This window comes from Myotis brandtii, unplaced genomic scaffold (genome assembly GCF_000412655.1).
Source record: "Myotis brandtii unplaced genomic scaffold, ASM41265v1 scaffold535, whole genome shotgun sequence".
Classification (NCBI taxonomy): domain Eukaryota; kingdom Metazoa; phylum Chordata; class Mammalia; order Chiroptera; family Vespertilionidae; genus Myotis; species Myotis brandtii.
The window spans coordinates 1,198,478-1,220,643 of NW_005369964.1; the positions used below are offsets into that span (position 1 = coordinate 1,198,478).

At 56.6% G+C, this 22,166-nt stretch overlaps 1 protein-coding gene across 1 annotated transcript in view; it reads right to left on the bottom strand.

Moving 5' to 3' along the window:
• DYNC1H1 (dynein, cytoplasmic 1, heavy chain 1) overlaps nt 1–22,166 on the bottom strand; it is a gene marked incomplete at its 5' end in the record, with an annotated part of 59,236 nt that overhangs the window by 3,039 nt on the left and 34,031 nt on the right. Inside the window, 35 exons of the mRNA XM_014549046.1 lie at nt 41–183; nt 736–889; nt 1,250–1,461; nt 2,038–2,141; nt 2,228–2,445; nt 2,627–2,797; nt 3,626–3,739; nt 3,843–3,966; nt 4,051–4,111; nt 4,206–4,317; nt 4,408–4,568; nt 5,143–5,218; nt 5,371–5,545; nt 5,655–5,749; nt 5,836–5,970; nt 6,053–6,306; nt 6,444–6,594; nt 6,686–6,832; nt 7,303–7,456; nt 8,971–9,098; nt 9,202–9,414; nt 9,915–10,130; nt 10,219–10,336; nt 10,730–10,925; nt 11,915–12,035; nt 12,244–12,363; nt 12,462–12,635; nt 13,649–13,853; nt 13,949–14,163; nt 14,248–14,409; nt 14,504–14,618; nt 15,046–15,179; nt 17,504–17,633; nt 20,191–20,354; nt 21,735–22,130. Coding sequence (XP_014404532.1) covers nt 41–183; nt 736–889; nt 1,250–1,461; nt 2,038–2,141; nt 2,228–2,445; nt 2,627–2,797; nt 3,626–3,739; nt 3,843–3,966; nt 4,051–4,111; nt 4,206–4,317; nt 4,408–4,568; nt 5,143–5,218; nt 5,371–5,545; nt 5,655–5,749; nt 5,836–5,970; nt 6,053–6,306; nt 6,444–6,594; nt 6,686–6,832; nt 7,303–7,456; nt 8,971–9,098; nt 9,202–9,414; nt 9,915–10,130; nt 10,219–10,336; nt 10,730–10,925; nt 11,915–12,035; nt 12,244–12,363; nt 12,462–12,635; nt 13,649–13,853; nt 13,949–14,163; nt 14,248–14,409; nt 14,504–14,618; nt 15,046–15,179; nt 17,504–17,633; nt 20,191–20,354; nt 21,735–22,130 — 5,568 coding nt within the window. The remainder of the gene's footprint in view (nt 1–40; nt 184–735; nt 890–1,249; nt 1,462–2,037; nt 2,142–2,227; nt 2,446–2,626; nt 2,798–3,625; nt 3,740–3,842; nt 3,967–4,050; nt 4,112–4,205; nt 4,318–4,407; nt 4,569–5,142; nt 5,219–5,370; nt 5,546–5,654; nt 5,750–5,835; nt 5,971–6,052; nt 6,307–6,443; nt 6,595–6,685; nt 6,833–7,302; nt 7,457–8,970; nt 9,099–9,201; nt 9,415–9,914; nt 10,131–10,218; nt 10,337–10,729; nt 10,926–11,914; nt 12,036–12,243; nt 12,364–12,461; nt 12,636–13,648; nt 13,854–13,948; nt 14,164–14,247; nt 14,410–14,503; nt 14,619–15,045; nt 15,180–17,503; nt 17,634–20,190; nt 20,355–21,734; nt 22,131–22,166) is intronic.

Sequence of the window (22,166 nt, forward strand, 5' to 3'; positions counted from 1 at the left end):
CGCCACCCCTCCCCCAGCCGCTCAGGAGTGCCATCACCACCTTCAGCTCCTTGGCGCCGCCAGACGCAGCCGCCAGAGAAATATTCTGTAGCTGTTTGATCCTCTCGCTGAAGTCAGACACCCACTGGATGACGGTCATGCCCGCAGGTACCGTGTAGTGGGACCAGCTGCGCGGCAAGATCCCTGCAAGGAGACCCAGGCTGCCGGCATCAGTTCCCACAATCCCCCAGCACAGACTGGGCCAACCTGCTGGCACTCACCTGGGTCCTGAGTGTGTCCACAGAGGCACCCTCCGCCCCCTCCCCCCAGCTGCACCGCATGCACCCTGGCCAGGGCTCCGCCTGCCCTACAGCAGTTCAGTGCACCCGAGGGTGCGTGTCTGGAGGACCTGACACCACAGCCACAACCTCTAACCCACAGCTCTGCCTGGAGGCCACTGATGATGCGGGCTCTTGGGGTTGCTGGGTGACACCTGGGCTGCCCTGCGTCTTTGCACCTGTGGCGCCCAATTTTCCTGTCCTGCCCCCCCATATACTGCAGAAGTTGCATAAAGCTTTTAGTTCCTGTTCGACGGACCAGCATAAAAGGAAAACAAATGCCTTTGGCCTTCCTTCCTAAGGCTGCCCGAGTGAGGGGCCCAGCGGCCGGAGAAGCCGGAGCAGAGGACGGGGTACGAGACCTGGCGGGACCTGCCGACGCTCTGAGCAGAGGCCGACGCCCAGCCCCCGAGCACACCTTTCACCAGCTCGTTTATGAGCGTGCGCAGGTAGTTGGTCTGCTTCTTCTTCCCTTCGCACACTTGGACGACGTCCGCGAGATCCTGGCGGACATCCTGCAGCAACTTGGCGCCCATCTTCACTTCTCTCTCGAAGAATCGGAACAAAGGGTCCTAGGGTGGTTCGCACCGAAGGCAGAGCGAAGGGAAGAGGGTTTAGAAGAGGCCTCCTCCCCAGTAACCAGCCCCAGGACCCCAGCACCGTGCAGGTGCCCACGGCTGCCCGAGCAGGATCTGGGCCCGACCTCCATGACGCTGGTTGGACCTGACAGGGTCCTGCTGACAGGCAGCAGCCCAGGCCCCAGCTCCTGGGAGGTGGACAGCCTTCGGGACTCGCCGTTTAGTGAGGCAGCCTCCCGTCTGGCTTGGGCAAGTGCCTTTGGGACAGCACTGAGCACAGTCTGCCACCGGCCACCTGGCTAAGAGCATCTCGAGCCCCTGGACTTGGGTGACCCCGCCCTTCCCGCCGGCCACCTTGATGTTGTCCACTGTTCGCTTGAGATGGCTCAGCGTCTGGGGGATGAGGTGCAGCCAGTTGGAGGCGGTGGTGTGCAGCGTCCTCATCCAGGCGGGGCGCCCGTCGGACGTGGAGTCCGCCCGCACCTTCTTCTCGGTCTCCGCGTAGGCCAGGTCGTCCTCGTCCTCCAGCATCTGCATCTTTAGCATCTTGCTGATCATGTCCACGCCTGGGCCACAGTCCCAGCAGCGGAGGGGGCAGCGAGGCAACAGGGAGAGCAGAGGAAGAAAGGACTTCAATGTGAGGCCACAAAGTGAGTTACCCACAGGGCGTGCAGGAGGCAGCCCATCCACGTCGCACTCCCACATCGATGTTCTTTCTCCTTCTCTCTCTAAAAACTACAAACCAACCCCCTCCCCAAAACAGATGGCTGGCCCCCAGCAGCCAGTTCTGAGTCCGGAGGTGTGGGGTGGGCCTGAGAACCTGCCTTTCTAAGAATGTGCAGGCGAGGCTCATGCTGGTCTGGGGACCACACTTTGAGAACCACTGGATCAGATGCTTATTGGGAAAGCATCTGGCAAGTGAAAAAATTCTAAAAACATTCCAGTAAGAGACGGATGGTTTAAAACATCCCTCAGTACCGGGTACTTGCCAACTCTCAGACGACAATGCTTTCTGAGTGTGGACTGACCCCCTCACTTGCACAGACACAGCCTCCCAGCCCCGCCTGAGCTGCAGGACTCTGCCGGGGTGAAGTCGCTGCCCGGGAGCGGGCGTGGGCGGCCTGAGGGGACCGGGCACTCACCCTGGGTGGTGAGGAGGACTCTCTCGGCGTTGTTGGGCAGGCCCAGCCAGGAGGGCGTCTGGGTGTCGGGGAGCAGCTCCACCCACTGCACGAACTCCTCTCGCCTGGAAAACCAGCAAATGGGACGTGCTGTCACGCGCGAAGGGGAACTGCCTGGCGTCCCGACCGCACGGGCAGGGAGCGGCCGTACCTGATGCCGTCCGGCATCTGGATGTCCTTGTGCCCGTCGACCTTGCAGGCCAGCTTGAACTCGCTGTCGAAACTCTTCGTGGTGAACAGGCGCTCCAGGAAGGTGTTGAGCAGACGCTGGTCAAACTCGTTGTCCACGCGCCCGCCGTAGATGGACTGGGCCATCAAGGTCTTCAGCGCGGACCAGGGGATCTTATCCGGCGAGATGTTCTGCCGCCCCTGGGTGAGCAAAGGCTGGTCAGTAGGGGGTGGGGGCACGCCCTGGGCCCGTCTGCAGGGTCCTCCCTCACACTCACACCTAGCAGGTCGTTCACGCTGCCCGCTGGTTTCTAAGCTGCCCTCACAACCGGGAATGTTTCTAGGCTTCCCCTCCCTCTGACCAGGCACAGCCCACACTTGCCTTTGCCGTGTCATCCAGCCACGTGTCCACGGTGTCGCAGGCTGACCGCAGGTCCGACTCCCCGAACTCGTACTTCTTTGACCAGCCCAGGGGAGCATACCGTAAGCGTTCCTGGATGATGGCGTGGAACCAGGCCAGCAGGAAGTACAAGCGCGCACGCTCGTTGGGAGACTACGGGAGGAAAGTTACCAAGGACGGGTCACCAGAGAGCAGCGCCCTTTCGGTCTGGGAAAACAGTGCCGATCCTCGTGGGAATCGAGTCTTTGAACCACCGTGAGCTGCAGGGCTCACTATGCGGCAGGTGAACACAAACGAGAGGTGTGGTTAGTGACACTGCTGAGGTAGGTGATTCAGCCAACAGTGATGCGGATGACGGTGCGTCCTGGCACAACATAAAACACAGCTGGCCTCCAACTATGTGGGTTTGGACTGCACGGGTCGACTTACACGTGGACTTGTTTTCAATAAATAGTCAGCTCTTCCTATTGCTGGGTTTTGCACCCCCAGGTGTGGAGGGCTGATGACATGTCATGTTCTGCACCATTTGCATAGGGGACGTGAGCAGCATGGGACTTGGTATCCACCGGAATCCTGGCATCAACCCAGACACTGACTGCAGAGATTTTCGGGGAGTCAAGTGAGAGGTTTTCGGGGAGTCAAGTGACACGTGGATTTTTGACTGCAGAGGTCACACTGTTCCAGGTCAACTGCAGCATGAAGAACGCCCCTCCTCCTGCCCACCCCTCGGGGTGCCCATGACGGGAGCAATGGATTCCCCAGCATCTGGGATACAAATGGGTTCCAGAACTTTGCCATGGGCGTGTCACAGCCCTGCCCCCACACCGAGTACGTGTACTTTAACCTTTCACCGCATGTGAACTGCCGGCAGTTAGGAAACCACCTGCGGACGGGCCCTCTGGGTGTCTGGGGAGCATGGAGGCGGCGCCTGAATTCGGCGACGGGCCTGCCTTTGCTAAGACGGACTAACGCAGGCCTCACCTTGCATATCCGTGCGACGGGGATGCTGCTGAATGTCCTCAGCATGTTGGCCTTCACCCCCGGGGGCGGCTCAAACACGAAGATGCGGCCGGCTCGGAGCAGGTTCACGGGCACCTGAGAAGAGGGGCCTGTCACCGCTCTGGTGTGCTGGGCGCTGTGGCTCAGGTGCCCACACCCCCCCTGGGCAGGATGTCCGCCAGACTCCCCCGGCGCCCACCTTGGGGTTGATCTCCATGGTGAGGAAGAGCCGGAAGCAGGCGTGCGGCTGCAGGGAGTGCAGCTTCTTCTCGAGCTGCATCAGCCACCCCGGGGCCAGGTGCACGTTCTTCAGCATCACCCACCTGCAGGCAGAGCGAGAGCCGCCACGCTCAGTCTCCTGTCGGCCCCTGGGAGCCAGGAGTCCTGAGCAAGCACAGCAGGCCTACCTGCCCGACTTCACCGCCGTGTTGATGGCCTTGTCCGCTTGGTTGAAGCCTTCTGCTGAGCCTGGGGCCAGAAGCTGAGTCAGCACGCAGGCCGCAGGCGGGAGCGTGGGGCTTCCACCCAGACCGTGACCAGGCCCCCGCCCCCGCCCCCTTACCGATCGCGATGGATGTGATCTGCGTGTTCTGCTCGGCTGCCAGGTCTTCCACGTGCCCGCTGGCATCATAACCAGGCACGGAGCACATGAGGACAGGCGTGTTCGGCTTTACCTGCAGATGAAGAAGTCGGGATTCAGCTCGGGCGTCCAGCGGACAGCATGGCCCCGTGCGGAGTGAGGAGAGCCCTGCGACGAGGCCCACCTCCGTGTCCACGATGTGCGTCAGGTCGAGCGGCTGCTCCATGATGGACATGAAGGACTCCCCGAGGTTTGTGGAGACAAACACGTGGGCCATGGCCAGCAGGCGGTCGGGGCGGAAAGCCTGGATCAGGAGCAGGCGGTGGATGGCTTGCCCGATGGGCGCTGAAACGAGGCCGTGCGAAGGGTGGGAGTTGGTGACAGCACTGACTGAGCTGACCCCCAGCCTGGACTTTCTCGGGAGGAGTCTCTAATCAGCAAACACTCAGCCCCTCAGAAGTCGCAACACTGCCTCTGGTCCTCTCTGCCCGGGAGAACTGCCCGTCCTGGTCCTCAGCGAGCCCCTGGACACAGGAGGACACCTTCACGGGCACTGGGCACTTAGGATTTTAAATGACACACTGTACCCATTCACTGTGGAGATAGAGCCCTGAATCCTCCATCTACAGAGCAGGGCAGTCATCACCAGCCCTCCCCGTGGCCTGTGGCTGGTGCTCACCCCACCTCTAGGGGCCTGCTGGCCACACACACAGTAACAGCCCATCTCCCCTCCATGCTGGGCAAGGGCCTTCCTATCATTTCTCGTTGGGTCCTGAAGCATGAGAGGGGACAGGCATGAGCAAGGGTTGCTCTCCCACTGCTAAGCCGACTCCTAAAGCTTCAGCACAGACACTGCTCTCGGGAACCAGTGGCTGCGGGGCCCGGGGGGGGGGGAATGACGGGGCCTGACGGGGCTCACTTGCGGGGCTCTCTTCACTCCAGAGGTAGGGCACCGTCTGCTCGGGGGAGCTGCTGTCCAGCCAGATGCCAAATTGCTGTGGAGACACAGTGGGAGCGTCACCGCGAGCAGAGCCCATGCTCGTGGGCACAGGTGGCCCTGGTACCGCAGGCGCACAAGCAGGAGGCTCTGGTGTGCACCACACACACTCCTGGTGCGTTTCCCGGGGAGAGGAACGTCAGCACCCACCTCGTCGGCCTGAACCTTGGCGATCAGGTCTCTGAACGCAGGGAGGCAGCTCAGCCTCACGACGGCTTCCGCCTGCTCCACAGTCAGGCCCTGGATGGTGGGCGTGGAGCCGGCCGTCAGCACGATCTCCTTCCCTCGCAGGAAGTGCTGGAACTCCGCATCGTAGGTGGGCTCCCTGCAAAGGGTGATGGGCTAGTAGGTGTCTTAGACACCCCTGTCACTGAGAGCCGCATGACTGACAGGACAGTGCCCGCCTAGGATGGAGTGGGCCGGCGCCGCCTTACCCGAGGGTGCCCTTCAGCTTGATCCTGGCCAGCAGCATGGCGAAGGTGATGTGGTCCTGGTGCAGCATGCCCCTGGCCACCCTGTTGAACGCCACCTGGGGGCCAAAGCAGGAAATGCTGCTGCTCCGAGGAGCCCCGCTGCCCTCGCCGCCCCACCCCGCCCGACAGCAAGCGGCCGAACCTGGAAGAGGTCCTTGGTGATGATGGAGAGGCGCTGCGTGTGGTCCGTGATGCCCTTCAGGTTGGGGTTCTCGTACAGGACGTTGTGGTAGATGTCCAGGAAGAACTGCAGCGAGTACTGGTACAGGAAGTGTATCTGCCGAGGAGGCGACGGGGCCGTCAGCACCCACCCGGCACCGCGTGCCCTCGCCCGGCCCCGGCCCCTGCCCTGCGGTCACCTGCTTCAGGGACTCCATGGTGAAGTAGATGCTGCTGCAGGCGGTGGACAGCGGCAGGTACTGCTGGGACACCGTCTCCACCTCCTGCATCACGATGTCGGTCTCCTCGACCTTGCGCGTCACCTCGGCGGCCTCCCGCTTGAGGTTCTCCAGCGTCGTGATGATGGTGTCGTCGTCCAGGATGCGCCCCTTCACCTCGTTGAGCGCCTGCAGCAGGGACTTCTCCAGCTGCCGCAGGCGGAGCTGGAACTCCCCTGGAACAACCGACAGCGGGGTCTGCGGCAGCGCTCCCTGGCTAAGAAGGGACGCGCTCCGAGAGCCCGGCGCACGCCCGCAACATCGGCCCCTCGAAGCCCAGCCTCCGTACCCCCAGCCCCACCCAGGAACGTACCTTGGAGCTTAAGAAGGTCGGAGCGTTTCTCGTCCACGTCAGGTCTTTCTGCTTTGAGCACCTCATTGAGACACTGGCTTTGTAAGCTGCTGCGGGTGACGGTGAAGTTGACGAAGGTGACCCGGGAGCAGAGGTCTGGAGGGAACTCCACCTGCCGGAAGGGGTAACGGGACCGTCTGCTTTGATGCGTCAGCCTCGACCCCACTATGCCATGTGCCTACGGGAAGGGCCTCGCTCCTTACGGTTGGGTCGCGGGTGGACAGGAAGATGACGAAGGAGGGGGACAGGTCAATGTCCTGGTCCCCGAGGGTGATCAGCACTCTCCCTCCCGTGCGCCGCACCTCGCGGTTCAGCACCGGATTCAACACCGGGTCGTAGCTTTCCACGTCCTGCAGACACACGTGGAGATGGCCGGGGTGAGCGCTGTGTGCACCAGTGAGGGTGCCTCGACAGACGTCCCGCTCCGGTGAGCACACCTTCCCAGCGCACCAGCCACTCAGACCAGCACTGGCAACACGGAGCCAGAGCCGCAGCGGCTGCTTTAAAAACACTCCGTCCCTCAGTCACGTTAGCCAGACGTGCCCACGACGGCCGGGCATCTCCGTCACTGCCAGGGGACGGGACCAGCTAAGGGGCATCTACATGCAAGCCCTGCTTTTGTTGGGTCTGTTTTCTAACAGGACACTCTCTAAGCTTTCCCTGCTCTGCCACAGGAAGGCTCACAAAGCTCACAGTCTGCCCCTTTGTACCAGTCAGTCAGGTGTCTTTCACATGGACGTTCTGTGTTTGAAACAACTGAACGTCTCCTCACAGGACTTCCCTCTCGGAAGCAGGATGTGAAGAGCTCAGAGGCACAGACCTGGACCAGCAGCGGGTTCCCGAACCGCAGCGCGCTCTCCAGGTTCTTCCTGAAGGCGTCGTCCAGGAAGCTGGTCCGCGTGATCTTGCGGTCCTTGTACTCGTTCATGATGAACTCCGTGGCCTGTCCCGAGGGGTCGATGATCAGCGGGTACCTGAGGACGAGGTGGAGGAGCCGGTCGGGGAAGGCAACAGGAAGGCAAGAACATGGTGGGGGGAGCGGGGGGGCGCCGAGCCAGACAAGGCAGGTGGAGAGGCTACTGCCGCTCAGGTGTGGTTTCCAGATACTAATGACAATGGTGACCGAACAGAGAGGCTGAGCAGGGCTGCAGTTACACCCTCTCTCGGCTGAGCACACGGTCAGAATGGCTGTTCTGTGCACTAGGCACGGCCCTTTGTGGGTAGGGACGTCAGTGCTACGGCTGCACCTGTCAGCCATAATCCCATGAGGCATGTTCTCACACCTGTTTTTATAAAGGAGGAACGAAGAGGCTAAAAATCTGTTCAGGGTCACACAGCCAATTAAGACAAAGTTTAAAACGTAATATACACACACATATGCTTCTATAAAGTTCAGAAGCTACAAAAGTGAGAAGAATCCCCCTGAAGCCCCCAATTTCTGGTTGGTCTGTGTGAAGAAGATTAGGCGTTTATAGACGTGTGTCCGAGGGGGAGCACACCCCCCTGCTCAGCACCTGGCCTCACCCCGTCTGCCGGAGCCCCCTTGGTGCGTGCACGGCTCTGTGTGGACAGCGGGCTGGCAAAGACCCCCGGCCTCCCGTGCATGGGCCTAACAAGGGCACCCTCGGCACCCCACCTTCCGCTTGCGCACTCTGGCCCCACGTGCCAGCTATCGAATCAACACCTAGAAGTGTGTGCGCTTTCCATGAGCGGATCCAGCTCCACACACCACAGACGGGGCAACATCTTGAGATGCTCATGGGACCTGAGGGTTTGCTCCTGAACTCCAACAACACTGGCAGAGTCTCATCGTCTGTGTCCCTGGACCAATGGCACACAGCAAGGGCTCACAGGTTCTAACACGTCCAGATGAGGTTAAAAATAAACCTGAGGATAAGGTTTTAAAAAAAACAACCCGGGCCGGTGTGGCTCGGTTGGGCGGTGTCCCATACAACAAAACAAAAGGTTGCCAGTTGATTCCCAGTTATGGTACATGTCCGGGTTGCAGACTCGATAGATGTTTAGCTCTCTCACATTGATGTTTCTCTTTATCCTCCTCTCTCTCACTAAAAATCAATTTTAAAAATCTTTAAAGAAAACAGCGAGGACACCGGGTGTGAGAGCAGCTGCAGAGGGCCGAGCCTGAGAGCTCTGTGACCGGCAGGGTCTAGCCCACCTTCGTGGAGTCACGGTCCATGTCTCACTCTGGCAGCCATTTCTCCTGTGACACTACTGCAAGCTGAGTAGTTTCAGTTCCAACATTTCAAGAGAGGGTCTGGTCTGTTCAATGTCCACCCGGCACACAACCCGGCCATTCAGTTTCATCAGGTTAGAGCAGAAACAGTCACTGCAGAGCGAGTCAGACGCCGAGACCGAACAGAAGGACGTGCCCCCGCCATCGGAGGGGAGCACAGACCGGTCAGCACGGCCTGCCCACGAGGAGGGGGGTTGGAAATGGGGCCTGCACACGGCCTGGCAACCCGCATACCTGTTGAAGCGTTTGAGCATGATGGCGTTTTCTGTGCACAGGTCGTCGGCAGGTAAGGAGCTGGCCTGCCAGCGGAGGCGCTCGTCAGCATTGGAAAGGTACTCCGTCCTGGCGATGTCTGTGCGGAACTGAGGGGCAGGGCGGTTAGCGCTCCTCGCTGCACGCTGCTGGGCGGGGCCCGTTTCCTGGACCCGGTTAGGCTCGCCCCCCAGGAAGCTCCCGGGGCTGTACCTGGATATTGGCCTGCTGCAGGTGGTGGGACCAAGTGGTGAACAGGTTCTGCCTCATCTGCTGGTCGAAGTAACCCGCGTAAGCAATGAACGCCGCCGACAGGAGACAGTCCCCAGCGATGGTCGACATCTGGTTTTTGAAGGTTTCGCTTGTTTTTTCCCATCGTTCGCGTTCAGCAGACAGACTCTTCAGAAGGGCAGTGCTCCGGTTTACCTACAGGACAAGCAGCAGGGTCTACACAGGGAAGTGCACGCCGTTCCCCACACAGTGTGCAGGCTTGGGGGCGGGCTGGGAATACAAGCAGGCTCCAGGTCACAGCCCGAAGGAGACGGTGTATTAGCCTGTGTGTGAGCAGGAAGGACGGTGGAAGGGACAGCAGGAAAGGGCTGGCCTGTAGGGAAGATGCAGGGGCAGAGATTAGAGTATTCTGAGGACTCAGAGGGCGGGTGTGAGCAATGATGGGGACACAAGGAGGCCCTCGGTGACTGGAGAACAAACAGGTTTGGAGCTGGGGGGGGGGGGGGGGGGTGCACTGGTTTTAGCCCGCCCAGGGGCATCTACCTAAATGCCACTCAGAGTCCCAGCACCCTCTCAGCCATGACAGCGCTAACTCGCCGAGACAAAGATGGTGCGTGCAGCACGTGTTCATGGGTGTTGACGCCGAGACAGAATCCGGGGGTGGGCAGAAACGTCGCGGGTCCCCGAGGACTTACTTTCGCCTCAACAGCGGCCAGGTCTGCTTTGATGGCCTGGGCCTCGGAGATGAGCACCGCGTACTCCTCCTTGTAGCGGGCAATGCTGGCCTCCAGGTCCCGGATCATCTGCTCCACCTCGTTGGCCTTCTGCTGGTTGTCCTTGGCGTCGTCCTCCAGCTTCTGCAGCTCGTTGCGCAGAGGCTCCACGCGCTTCAGCATGTCTGCGTAGTTGAGCTGAGGAGGGCGGACGGAACTCTTACTCACAAGCGACTGCACAGGAGGTCGCTGCGCACGGGAGCTCCTGGGCTCCTGGGCTCCTTACCTGTGCGATGGCCCACTTCACCATCGGCCCGCAGGCCAGGGAAGCCCGGTTCACAATTTCATAGTTGTAGCTCGGGTTGGACATGTAGTTTTTCTTCATCTTCTCCCTTATGGCATCACTGCAACAGAGGAGGCGTGTTTCTAAGTACGTGCCAGGCGAAGTGAAGCAGAGCTTGTAGGAAATCCAATGGGATGGCCAGTTCCCATCTGCTGCCCAGTGACCACGGAGGACCGGCCACTCCGACCCTCGTTCTAGGTGACAGTGGACGCAGCTGCTGAGGACTCTGGCCTTCGGCCTCTCGCCTCCCTGACAGGAGACAGGCTGGGGCCAGCTCTGCAGCCCGGGCTTGGCTCGCAGGGGTGAAGGGACCAGAAAAGCCCGGCAGGAACGTGGGAAAAACCTGACTCCTCGGGGGGAAGTGGCCTGGAAAGGCATCTCCGTGACTGACACAACTTGCGCCAGAGCAACCACCACCTCGACACCTGCAGTCCCGCGGCCCCGCCCTGCTCACCTGATCTCCTCGGCAGAGAAGTTCACGATGGTGGGGATGAAGTTCTCCCGCATGATGATGGAGCGGATCTGCTTCCAGTCCGTGGTGCTCTCGCCCAGCAGCAGACAGATGGACTCGAGCGCCAGCTTCACGGCGGCAGGGGGGTTGGCCATGGACCGCACCTCCACCAGGTGCTGCTTCTTGATGGACTTCACAGCTGAGCGCAGTGGAGGCGGAAGAGGTTTGGGGGGAGAAGAGAGCATGGCAGTGAGAAGGGAGCACACCACAGCCAGACACTTTGACTCCGACTGCTCAGGAACAGCTGAGTTTCTGTCCTTAAACCCCGGAACAGCTTCAGCAGCCGGTCTTTTAAACAGTCGTGGAGAGCTTACTGAATGAGCACAAACTGCAACACTGTGAAAAGCAGGCTGTCACCTTTAAAACTGCCTCAGGAAGGATCCGGAACTATTTAAAAAATGTTTTTACACATAATGTAACTGCATTTCCTACAGTTTAAACAAAGAGGCTTTCGACCGGCCAGTCTAGAAGCTGCCTGACTTGCTGTGTGAAGACATGGACCCAACAGGCCTAAGAATGGCCAGCGCCTTCCACAAGCTGAAAGGCAGTTTTCCAGCCTGAACTTGATTTAAAACACTTTTTAAGCCATTACTCAGCAGATGAGAACTAAATTCTCGCCTACGTCCAACTATGAGTAAAAACGTATAGTTTGGATGGTGCCTGTTAGTTTATCTTGTGGTGTGATATGGAGACGACATAACGAGTTACCGGAAACAAGTTCAATGTTAGCGAGCAGGCAGGGGGCACAGGGGTGAGGCCGCTCCTAATACCGTGTAGACTGCCAACCAAGCAGGTCTGGCCCCTGCAGCCACGGTCCACAGGGCGCGAGCCATGGGGGAAGGAATGGGAAGCACTGTGGTCACCACTTAAAAATCAGTAGCCACCGGCCACGACCGGAGCACTCTCAGACATGACCACCAGGGGGCAACACTGCACACTTCAGAGTATTTCTTGCTGAAATTCAAGCCAGAATTACAAATGGCCTATTTAAGTCATCACCAGATTTTTAGAAAATTTGTATCAGCACGAAGCTTGTTTTGTCAGTTTCCTCATGAGAAGGGCTTTGCTAAGGTGGAAGCAGCCTAGCTGGACGGGAACGTTGCTTTAAGGGCCGAAGACAGCCCTTACCGTTCTGGGCCTCGATGACGGCGGGCTCCACCTTGTCCAGGTCTTCCTTGACGCTCATCTGCTTGTCTGCGATGACCTCCTGCTGCTTGTGCAGCTGCTCCTGGATTTCCTGGCTCATGACCTGGAAGGGGAGGCCGGCTCAGCGCTGGACTACGGATGGGTAACCTGCCAAGTGGCTCCTAGAGCCGCACTCCTCACCCTGCCCCAAGCACCACCACCCCATTAACCTGTTAAACCCCGAAAGCCACCTCAGTCCGCAGTCCCCACCCTCCTCAGAGACGGAAAACGCCCGGCTCACGAGGGCTGCAGATCCTGAAATGAAAACTCACCTTTTTCTTTTCGGCCTCTTGCTGGTCCTTCACCATCTTCTTCAGCTTGTCATTGGCAGCCGCGTTCTTCACCTCCAGCTCTTGGCTCTTTATCCTCAAGTCACGACGCAGCTCTTCTACCTGAAACACAAAATCCACGCCAGGGAGGGAGGACCGTGGATAACCACTCAGAGGCCCTCACTGCTGTGCACCGTGTAACATGGCCGTGCGGCGAGTACCTGGTCCACGGTCTCCTTGATCTTCCTGAGCCCGACGTTCAGGTGCATCTGCTGCTCCTCCAGCTCGCTGCGCTTCTCGTGGAACAGGTTGGCGTAGTGGTTGATGAAGTCCAGGTAGTGGCGAGGCGTGATGGCCATCGTCCTGCCACCCCGCTTGGCGAGCCGAGCATTAGCCTTTTAGAAAATAAAGTTAAACCTTTCACTCTTCAGGACATTCTCTGTGATTTAACCTCAAAAACCCCCCCTGTTCTGCCTGTTGGCCACAGTTTGACACCTGGCAGGTACCCAGCCCTCAGGGGCCACAACACTTGAGCTGGGGCCTTGGCTCAGCCTCCTGCGAGGTCTTGAAAACCCCTGAAACCTCAGTTTTCTCCTCAAGCTCCTCTAAGACAGGAAGGGGATCTGGCACCCTCAGACGCGCTTCCTGGGGAGGGTGATGGCGGTGTGGTCGCTGTGGAACTACAACGGGATTGCTACGGTCAGCTACGCCTCCTCTGCGGCCGCTGCTTGTTTCTGTGGACACCACCACGAGAGCCGGCCCCGGGCAAGGCAGCACAGGCTCCCCGTCACCACGCTGCCCTCTGCCAGAGGGGACGTGTGGCGCACAGCGGCGGGACCTGTGGCCAGCAGGAAGCCAGGGCTGGACGGCCTTCTGGAAGCCATGGAGGTGCCCGCAGGTGTGATGGGGGTGTGGAGGGCAGGGCACTGGCCGCCAGAACCCCCACAAGCTCAGAGTAGTTTTTACAGGCTTTTCAGGTGGAAGCAGACTGGACGCTTCTACCAGAGTCAGGTGCAAGGTCAGCAGCCAGGCCCAGGCAAGCCCTGCCCCCGCACGTTCCTGTGCAGGAAGCAGGCGGCACAGCACGCCCATCCGTCTACACGGGACTGCGGGGCTCCTGTGCTACACGGGCAGAGCCAGAGCCCTGTCTGCCCACAAAGCCTGAGACGTTTACTGTCTGGCCCTTTACAGAAACAGTACGCGGATCCCCGGGTGAGGAGAGCACAGGCCCGGACACAGGCGTCAGTGAGCACAGGAGAGAACACTGTACGGAGAATCGGGGGCAGGAAAGGGCAGTGACAAGGAGATGTCGACAGAGGTCGGGAAGCAGAAGAGCAGGGTATCTCTGTGGCAGGTGACGGCCCAGGGGCGACCGTGAAGCACCACAGGGCCCCGCTCTGTGACCCACCTGGTGAAGAGTCTGGTGGACAAACACACAGCTGTTCACGATGGCCTCCCGGTGTGACGGTGGCTGCGGCAGTTTGTCGTACACGACCGGCATGTAGTCGGGCACAATGTAATTCGGCTTCTCCAGGTCCATCTTGCTGGTGAATTCTTTGCCAACTTGATAGAGCGCTTCCGTGGACCAGTCCCCAAACCAGTTCAACACACACCTGCAGGAAGGCCCGAGTCTCAGACGGCGGCCAAGGCAGGGTTTGCCCCGGAGGGAAACCATGTGCTGACCCAGAGCTGAGCGCAGACCGTGTACCTGTTGAAAAGAGCCGGGGACGTGGCCGCGCGGTCCTTGAGCCCCTCGGAGGACGGGTTCATGGTGAAGACGACGTGGAGGTTGCGGATGACCTGGCTGGTGAACCACTTGTACAGCTCCTCGTGCGAGTCCAGCATCAGGCCCTCCTTCTGGGCCCCCTCTTTGCACTGGGTCATCAAGGTGGCGTACTCATCGCCTTCAAACAGACCAGGGACCTACGAGATAAACAGCACCATGCCCGACGGGTCCTGGTGACGCCACCACGGAACAGCCACCAGGGCAACAGGCCACTGCATCACCTCTCCATTGGCCAGAAGTGTATTCATTCGCTCCAGGAATCCAGAATCCAACACGTTGGACTCGTCCATTATAAACGCTATCTTTTCATTTTTGCAGCCAGAACGTCTCAGCACTGTCCGAAGGTCTTCGTCAAAGTCTTCCCCCGTGTACTTCCTGTGGACCTGCGGGGGCAGCGGCAGGTTAGGCCCTCTCACCCCAGGAGCTCCGAGCAGGAACCAGAACCCACTGCTGGATGAAGAGCCTACGGAGACCCACCTTGATCTGGTACACACTCAAACCGTTCATCCAGGCCACGAATCGGGACAGGGTGGTTTTTCCCGCTCCACTGACCCCAATCAGAAGCAAGTGGCCTTGAGGCTGGCGGAATATTCTGAAACGGTACCAGAAAGAATACATTTAAGGCTTTACGCTGCATTTTCCTTTTGATACTCGTGTTCTGCACTTTTCTAGGATTCAGTCTACAACATTTCTAATGTGTTTTAACTTGAATTTGTTAAATAACAATTTAACATTTTTATTTGCCAGGTCCAGTGCAATGAAAAGATCCGATGGCACGAGGGAGACAGGTCTAGGAGGTGGAAAGGGCTGTCAGCACAGGTGTGCAGAACTAGGAGGAGCTGACAGAGGTCTGCTTAGCAGGCAAGTGGGGGACAGAAAAGCAGGACTCATAAAGAAGGGGGGCCCCTTGGCCGGGGGGGCTGAGGTGGGACTTGGGAGAAGAGCACTGGTCCCTGTACCAACCCCCCACCCCCAGAGCAGCTCAGGTGAGTGGGGAGCTGTGATAACAAGAAGCCCACCGGTCGATCCTGAGCACATGGTCCAGCACTTCATTAAATAGGACCAGAGGAACGTCAAGTTCTTCTTCATAGAAGACTTTCAGCCTCGCTTTGACATAATCTCTTAACTCTTCTTGGTCTACTGGGATGTAATCCTGGAGAAGAAAGGTAAGACCCAAATTACTAAGAAGAAATGATCTTAGTTATTATACCAAAGTCAATTATATATCCACATGATTGAATGACCCTCTGTTAAAAATGCAATGAAAGATGTCATTTACAACACAGCCAAGAAAAAACACAAGGTAACTGGGACTAGATCTGGAAACACAGAGAATCTGCAGAGAAGGCCGACTCCCTGAAGACACGAGGGAGACCTATGTACGTGGAGAGAACCACGGTCCTGCAGAAAAAGCACCGACCGTGCACAGGCCACTCCCACCCACAGACAATCAATGGGATCCCAGCCGAAATCACAGCAGTGGGTGGCAGTTCTGCTGCAGCCTGACAAACCAATTCTAAATGTCATTTGGAGAGGAGAGGCCCAAAGGTCAGGACCTCCCTACAGAAGAGCCAGGGGTGAGGCCCTAGATCAGACAGACTTATCACTGTCATCAGGAGGATGTGGTTTGCGCACAGGAAGCGACAAACGGATCAGTGGACAGGACGGAGCTCTGAAACAGACCCGTGCACACAGAAGTCCATTTTGATAGTGACTGCAGAGTAGAGGTCATTCAACAGTGCTGGGACCGTGGATGTTCACAGGAAAGAAAATGCATCCATAGCTCACTCCATACACAAAAACTACTGATGAATTATGGATTTCAATAGTATTTTCTTTAAGAACATTTGTTTCGCCCGGCCGGTGTGGCTCAATGGTTGAACTTCGACCTATGAACCAGGAGGTCCCAGTTCAATTCCCGGTCAGGGCACATGCCTGGTTGTGGCTCAATCCCAGTAAGGGGCATGTAAGAGGCAACTGATCAATGATTCTCATTATTGCTGTTTGTATCTTTCTCCCTGCCTCTCTAAAACCAATAAAAATATATTTAAAAACAAAAAACATTTGTTTTTCAAAAACCACCAAAGAGTGAAAAGACAAGCCACTGGGAGGAGCTACTGCCTCTAACTGAAGGATTAGCATCTCGAGTCTGGAAGTAAACTGCAGATTCTAGCACAAGCATGTCAAACTGCCCAGCCAATATAACGGTATGTAAGAAACATTTTAACAAAAATTTTGTTAGCTTAATTCTTACAATATCCTGTTATACATAATTGTTAATAACAAACTACAGTGTTTGCTAATGACTGATTACTATAATTGTGTTGCATTCATTTACCATACACACCTTATGCGCAGGCGCACCATTTCTCTCCACTAATACTAGCAGCGAATATTTAAGCAGCCGATGGCCATGTCATTAGTCTTGGACTGACTTGTTTGGTGTGCGCAACAGGAAATATGTTGCTTTCAGAGAACAACAAAATAGGCTTATTTGTGTTATGCTTATTAATTTGTGCAGTTATTCAGTGTCTGATGAGTTAATGGTCAAGAAAAAATATTTTTATTAAAATGTTCTATTATTTTATGTTAACGATGACTCATTTACCTCAGCCCTTTGTGTTCAGCATGTCTCTACAGAAATAAACCTACGTTTCTATAAAAATTGAAGCTTTTTTTTTTTTGCGGCCACATACACTTAACCCTTGTTTATTTGGCCGTGTGGGCCTTGGAGTTGGACATGCTTGCTCCAGCACAATGAACACACCTGCCCGCTGCCTTTGCTCCCATCGGGCCCTCTGCCTGGCAAGCCCTTCCTGACACCCAGGAGGCCCGCGAGCCTGTGAAGACCCGACGCCAAGACCTCTCCCGCTGGGCCACGTCCCTGTCTCGCCCTTTTAGACTGTGGCCCTGACATGCCCCCGAATCAGCTGCTACCAAATGACGTGCACAGCAAGAGGACAGCTCACTAAAGCGCCCCCACCTCCTCTTCAGAGAAAAGGACGGCTCGCGGCTGTGCTGGAAACGTCGCTTCTGTGGAGGATCTTAGTGTATGAAACGTTCACACAAATGAGGAAAGAAAGAGCGAAGGGGAAGCAGAGGCTTTCCCTGCAAACACGCTGGAGCCACATCTGCTGGCTGGAGCAGCCATCGCATGGAGAGAAGAAACAGCCGTCCAGCCACACTCCGGGGACTCTACCCCAAAACCCTACGTTATCAGCGGCTGCAGAGACACAGTCACCGTCACGCGTGTAACCACCTTCATTGACAGCACACTTCCAGACAGACACGTTTTTTGGTCAGAGGATCATTCTAACCGACAGGAAGGCAAAGGAGAGGGCATGGCTGACTGACAGGAGAAGGAAGCAGGGCTGACTGCAGGGTCAGGTCACAGAGGAGGGGTCAGGGGCCACAGAGGAGGGAGCAGGGCTGACAGGTCACAGAGGAGGGACATGGCTGACTGCAGGGCCTGGTCACCTTGGACAGCCAGTTGCTGTACAGGATGGGCCGGCTCATGGCTCTCTCCTTGTCGATGTTGGGGAAGTGCTTCAGAGCCACCATGTCGATGTTCTCGTCGGTCCAGCGCCGTTCCTCGTCCTCCACAAGCCTGTCGGGAGAGCAGCGTGTGAGTCCAGAGGCCAATGGGGGGGAGGGGAGGAACACCAGGTTGTGTGTGTTAAGGGTGACTCCAAGGGCTGAGATCAGTCTTTCCCAGAAATTTTCATTTTCTACAAATGGAAAAACCTGAGAATCTGAACTCAAGATGCTTAAGCAATTCGATGTTTTATCATCCTATATAATGAAAGGCCAGTATGCAAATTGTCCCCTCGACCGGGAGTTCCACCAGGGGACCAGGCCAGCCTGCCAACAGCCCGTGGCTCCTCCCCTCAGCCAGCCGGACCGCACCCATGCACGAATTCATGCACCGGGCCTCTAGTTAAATATAAAACCCTGAGACCTATGGCACTACACTGAAAACAACTCCCTTAGAAAGGCTTAACCACGTGGTTTAAGAAGAAACCGTGGTCCAGGGTCTCAGCTTGTTGAACAGTGCTCTGAGCGCAGGTGCTGAGGACAGATGGGAACCGCAGTGTGCAGCTCTGGAGGTGCAGGCTCGTGAAGAAAACAGCAAGCAGGTGAGCTGTGCCTGTCCCTACAGCTGGGAGGGGACCTTGAGAGGTGACTACACTGAGCAGGCATGTCATGGAGTTACTGCAGTCAATCAGAACTGAGATGCACGGTGGCTATGCCTACATTCAAATCTAAACAAAACCTTTCTCTGGTATTTTGGGAAAGCTGTGAAAATTGCACTACAGCTCAAAATTCATTTAAAAAATATTTTTACTGATTTCAGAGAGGAAGGGAGAGGGAGAGAGAAATAGAAACATCAATGATGAGAGAGAATAACTGACAGGCTGCCTCCTACACACTCCCTATTGGGGATCGAGTCCGCAACCCGGGCATGTGCCCTTGACTGTAATCAAAGCCTTCAACCCGCAGGCCAGCGCTCTATCCACTGAGCCAAACCGGCTAGCGCTCAAAATTCATTTTTTAAGTTAAAAAAGGGAGAGCAAGCCCTGGCTGGTGTGGCTCAGTGGATAGAATGTCTGTCAGCCTATGGACTGAAGGGTCCCAGGTTCAATTCCAGGAGGCGTGCAGTCGATCAATGATTCTCTCTCATCATTGATGTTTCTATCTCTCCCTCTCCCTTCCTCTCTGAAATCAATACAAATACATTAAAAAAAAAGGGGGGGGGGAGAGCGAAGGTAGCTCACATAACAACGAAAAGACTGCATTTTTAAACCACAGAGCTGCCAGGGCTCATGTGCTGCTTCCCCGGCCCTGCCTCACGCACCTCGCTCCAGGCTCTCAGTAAGGCAGCCCGTGGGCCCCAGAGATGCCATGCAGCTTGGCCTGAAAACCATGGGTCTATACGGCAGCACCAAGACCCCAACAAGCCGGGATGAGAACAGCTGCCTGGGGGCAGGACACTGGTCTCCAGGAGTAACTGCCAAGCGCTTCTTTCTCAGTCTGTCAGTCTGGAGGCAGCCATTGGCCGGGCTTTCCCAGGGGAGTAACTGCTAACCAGCTGCCAGCGACTCCCAGCAGCTGAGATTAGCAGTGGCCAGAGGAGCTCACCTGGTCCTGCTGCAGATGGCCACCTGGGAGGGCGAGGGCCTGGCCCTGCGTGCATCCGCTCTGAGCCCTCCCTGTCTGTTGTGAGATCTGGCTCATGGGCACGTTTCCCCAAATGACATGCAATAGGAAACTTGGTGCTGTATTAAATACCAAGTCAGTTAAGAACTACTGTTTACTAAACGTTTAGTTAAGGCAACACAAATTTAACTTTTTCTCACTAACCTAAAACGAGCCTAATATTCTGTGAAAAATTGCAGTGTTGAAATACATAAAATTAAAACTGTAAGAAGAAAAAACTGACACAAACATTAGGAATTTATTGTAAAACAAAGGTTGTACGGAATTATAAAGAAGGCAAGAAAAAGGTCCTGATTTTACAAGGTCAATAACTTTCAAGATTCCTTAAATGAGAAAAAGACTCAACTTTTTACTGCGACACTTGGTCTGACTCGGACCACAACTGGCTGTGATGGATACTGATCCCAGTCATTAGCAATTCCCTTCCCGAAGTAACAAGGAAAACACGAAGCTTACAAGACAACAGCAGACACAAGTGGCCAACAGTGGGAGAGAAATCCAATGCCTCAGAGGCAGCTGCAACCCCTTGATGAGAACCAAGACGGGGACAAGGAAGGGGGAGTGGCTGTGGAGGCCACATGCCACATCGTGTTAGAAGGCATTTTAACTCACCGGTGAACTCTGCGTTTGGACAGGTCACCACAGGTAACTACCTTGTGTGGTGCCCACTGGACAGAGGGTAAGGGGCCTCCCCAAGGCCACAGGTGACCAGGGTGGGCGGTCACAGGTGACCAGGGTGGGCGGCCACAGTGCGCTGCCACCCGTCTGTCAGGGGTGGGCATGATGAATCCCAGACACAAGGCTGCCCTGGCCACCTCTGTTCCTTCCATTCCCAGCTCAGAGCTCAGCCTGGCTCACAGGGGACGGGCAAGCCTCACTGAACCCCACTCAGAGGGTCAGAGGGACTCAAAGTGGGGGGACGGCACTGCCCGGATCCGTGGCCTTACCTGTCTTGGAAGAGGCGCAGGGCTTCATGGGCCCAGATTCTGATGAGCCCTTCCACAGGCAGAGTCTCCAGCGGCCGCAGGGCCTCGAAGATGCCCCGCACCCACCTCGTCATCTCGCGGGGCGAGTAGATGTAGTGGGGCTGTGTGTCCTGGGTGAACCTCTCCTGCGGGAACCGGGAAAATGGAGTTACATGTGAGTATCTTAAGACATGAAAAGTGGTCGAAAGGCCAAATGCTGTATAACATTCTTACATTAAAAATAAAGAACCTAGCCCCAGAACACTTAAGGATGGATTAAATAGTGTTGGAACAACTGGACAACTGTCCAGAACTAAGTTAGATCCAAGTTGCTCATTTTATGTTGGAAAAAAAACCCCAAAAAACCCTACAAAATACTCTTCTAAAAATATTTTTTTAAATGAAATTCCTAAGTTGAGCCTTTCTAGATATGATTTTCATTAAAACCACAATTGAAACAAAGAAAAAGATTTACAATGATGACAACAATAATTTTGTAGGAAAAAACTACACTTATACAAAATTAAAAACAATTTTAAAAACTGGGGAAGTTGTTGCAACCTGCCCGGCAGCGCTCCCAAAGGCCTGGAGCAAGATGGACGATGGCCGGGCACGGAAGCGGGCGTTCTCCTCACGGCCCTGGGAAAGGCAGGCAGGCAGGCTGCCCCAGGGATGCCGGGGAGAACCACTGGGCTCACCCAGTGGCAAAGGGACGCTTCTAGTAAACATTAAGATGCTAACGAGGAAAGGCAGAGGGAGGCCTTGCAGGTGGGGGTGAGAGTCCAGCCGAGAGCAGTGAGACAGCAGGTGCCCCTACAGACACTGCAGCCCGATCAGACAGGCTCCGCTCACAGCCCCAGCCTCACAGGGAAACAGTGCAGGGCAAGAAGCAGCACAGAAACCTCAGCAGTCACGACCTGCGCAGGGGAACCTGGGTGGCAGACTCTGGAGAAAGGCTCTTGGCTAAACGAGGGGTTGGAATAAAGCTGTCTCCTGGCAGAGCCCTCCATTAAAAACAATTTTAAAAACTGGGGAAGTTGTTGCAACCTGCCCGGCAGCGCTCCCAAAGGCCTGGAGCAAGATGGACGATGGCCGGGCACGGAAGCGGGCGTTCTCCTCACGGCCCTGGGAAAGGCAGGCAGGCAGGCTGCCCCAGGGATGCCGGGGAGAACCACTGGGCTCACCCAGTGGCAAAGGGACGCTTCTAGTAAACATTAAGATGCTAACGAGGAAAGGCAGAGGGAGGCCTTGCAGGTGGGGGTGAGAGTCCAGCCGAGAGCAGTGAGACAGCAGGTGCCCCTAGAGACACTGCGGCCCGATCAGACAGGCTCCGCTCACAGCCCCAGCCTCATAGGGAAACAGTGCAGGGCAAGAAGCAGCACAGAAACCTAGGCAGTCACGACCTGCGCAGGGGAACGCTGGGTGGCAGACTCTGGAGAAAGGTTCTTGGCTAAACAAGGGGTTGGAATAAAGCTGTCTCCTGGCAGAGCCCTCCCATGACCAGAGGGGCGGGGAAGCCTGCGTACCTGAGACATGGTGTAGAACTCCACCATGGCGGCGGTGAGCGGCTCCGCATACGTGCGCAGCGACGGGATGAGCCGCAGCATGGCCCGGTTGAAGGTGCCGTAGATCTGCGTCAGCGAGGCGGGTCCCGGGTAATCCACGTACACCACAGGCACGTGACGCAAGAATCTGTGCAAAAACAGCGGGCTCAGACTCCCGGTGAGGAGCGGTGCCCAGCGCGGTACCCGTCCTGGGCCGGACCCCAACCTGCTCCCTAACCCACCTACACAGGCTTCACGCCAGTCACCTGAGCTCACACCAAACAGCTCAGGTCTGAGCCTGACACCTAACAGTAGATGCAAAGCACCTGAGAAAGAATTAAAACAGCGCAGGCTTGCTCTAACCCAGCCGTGGGCAAACTACGGCCCGCGGGCCGGATGCGGCCCGTTTGAAAT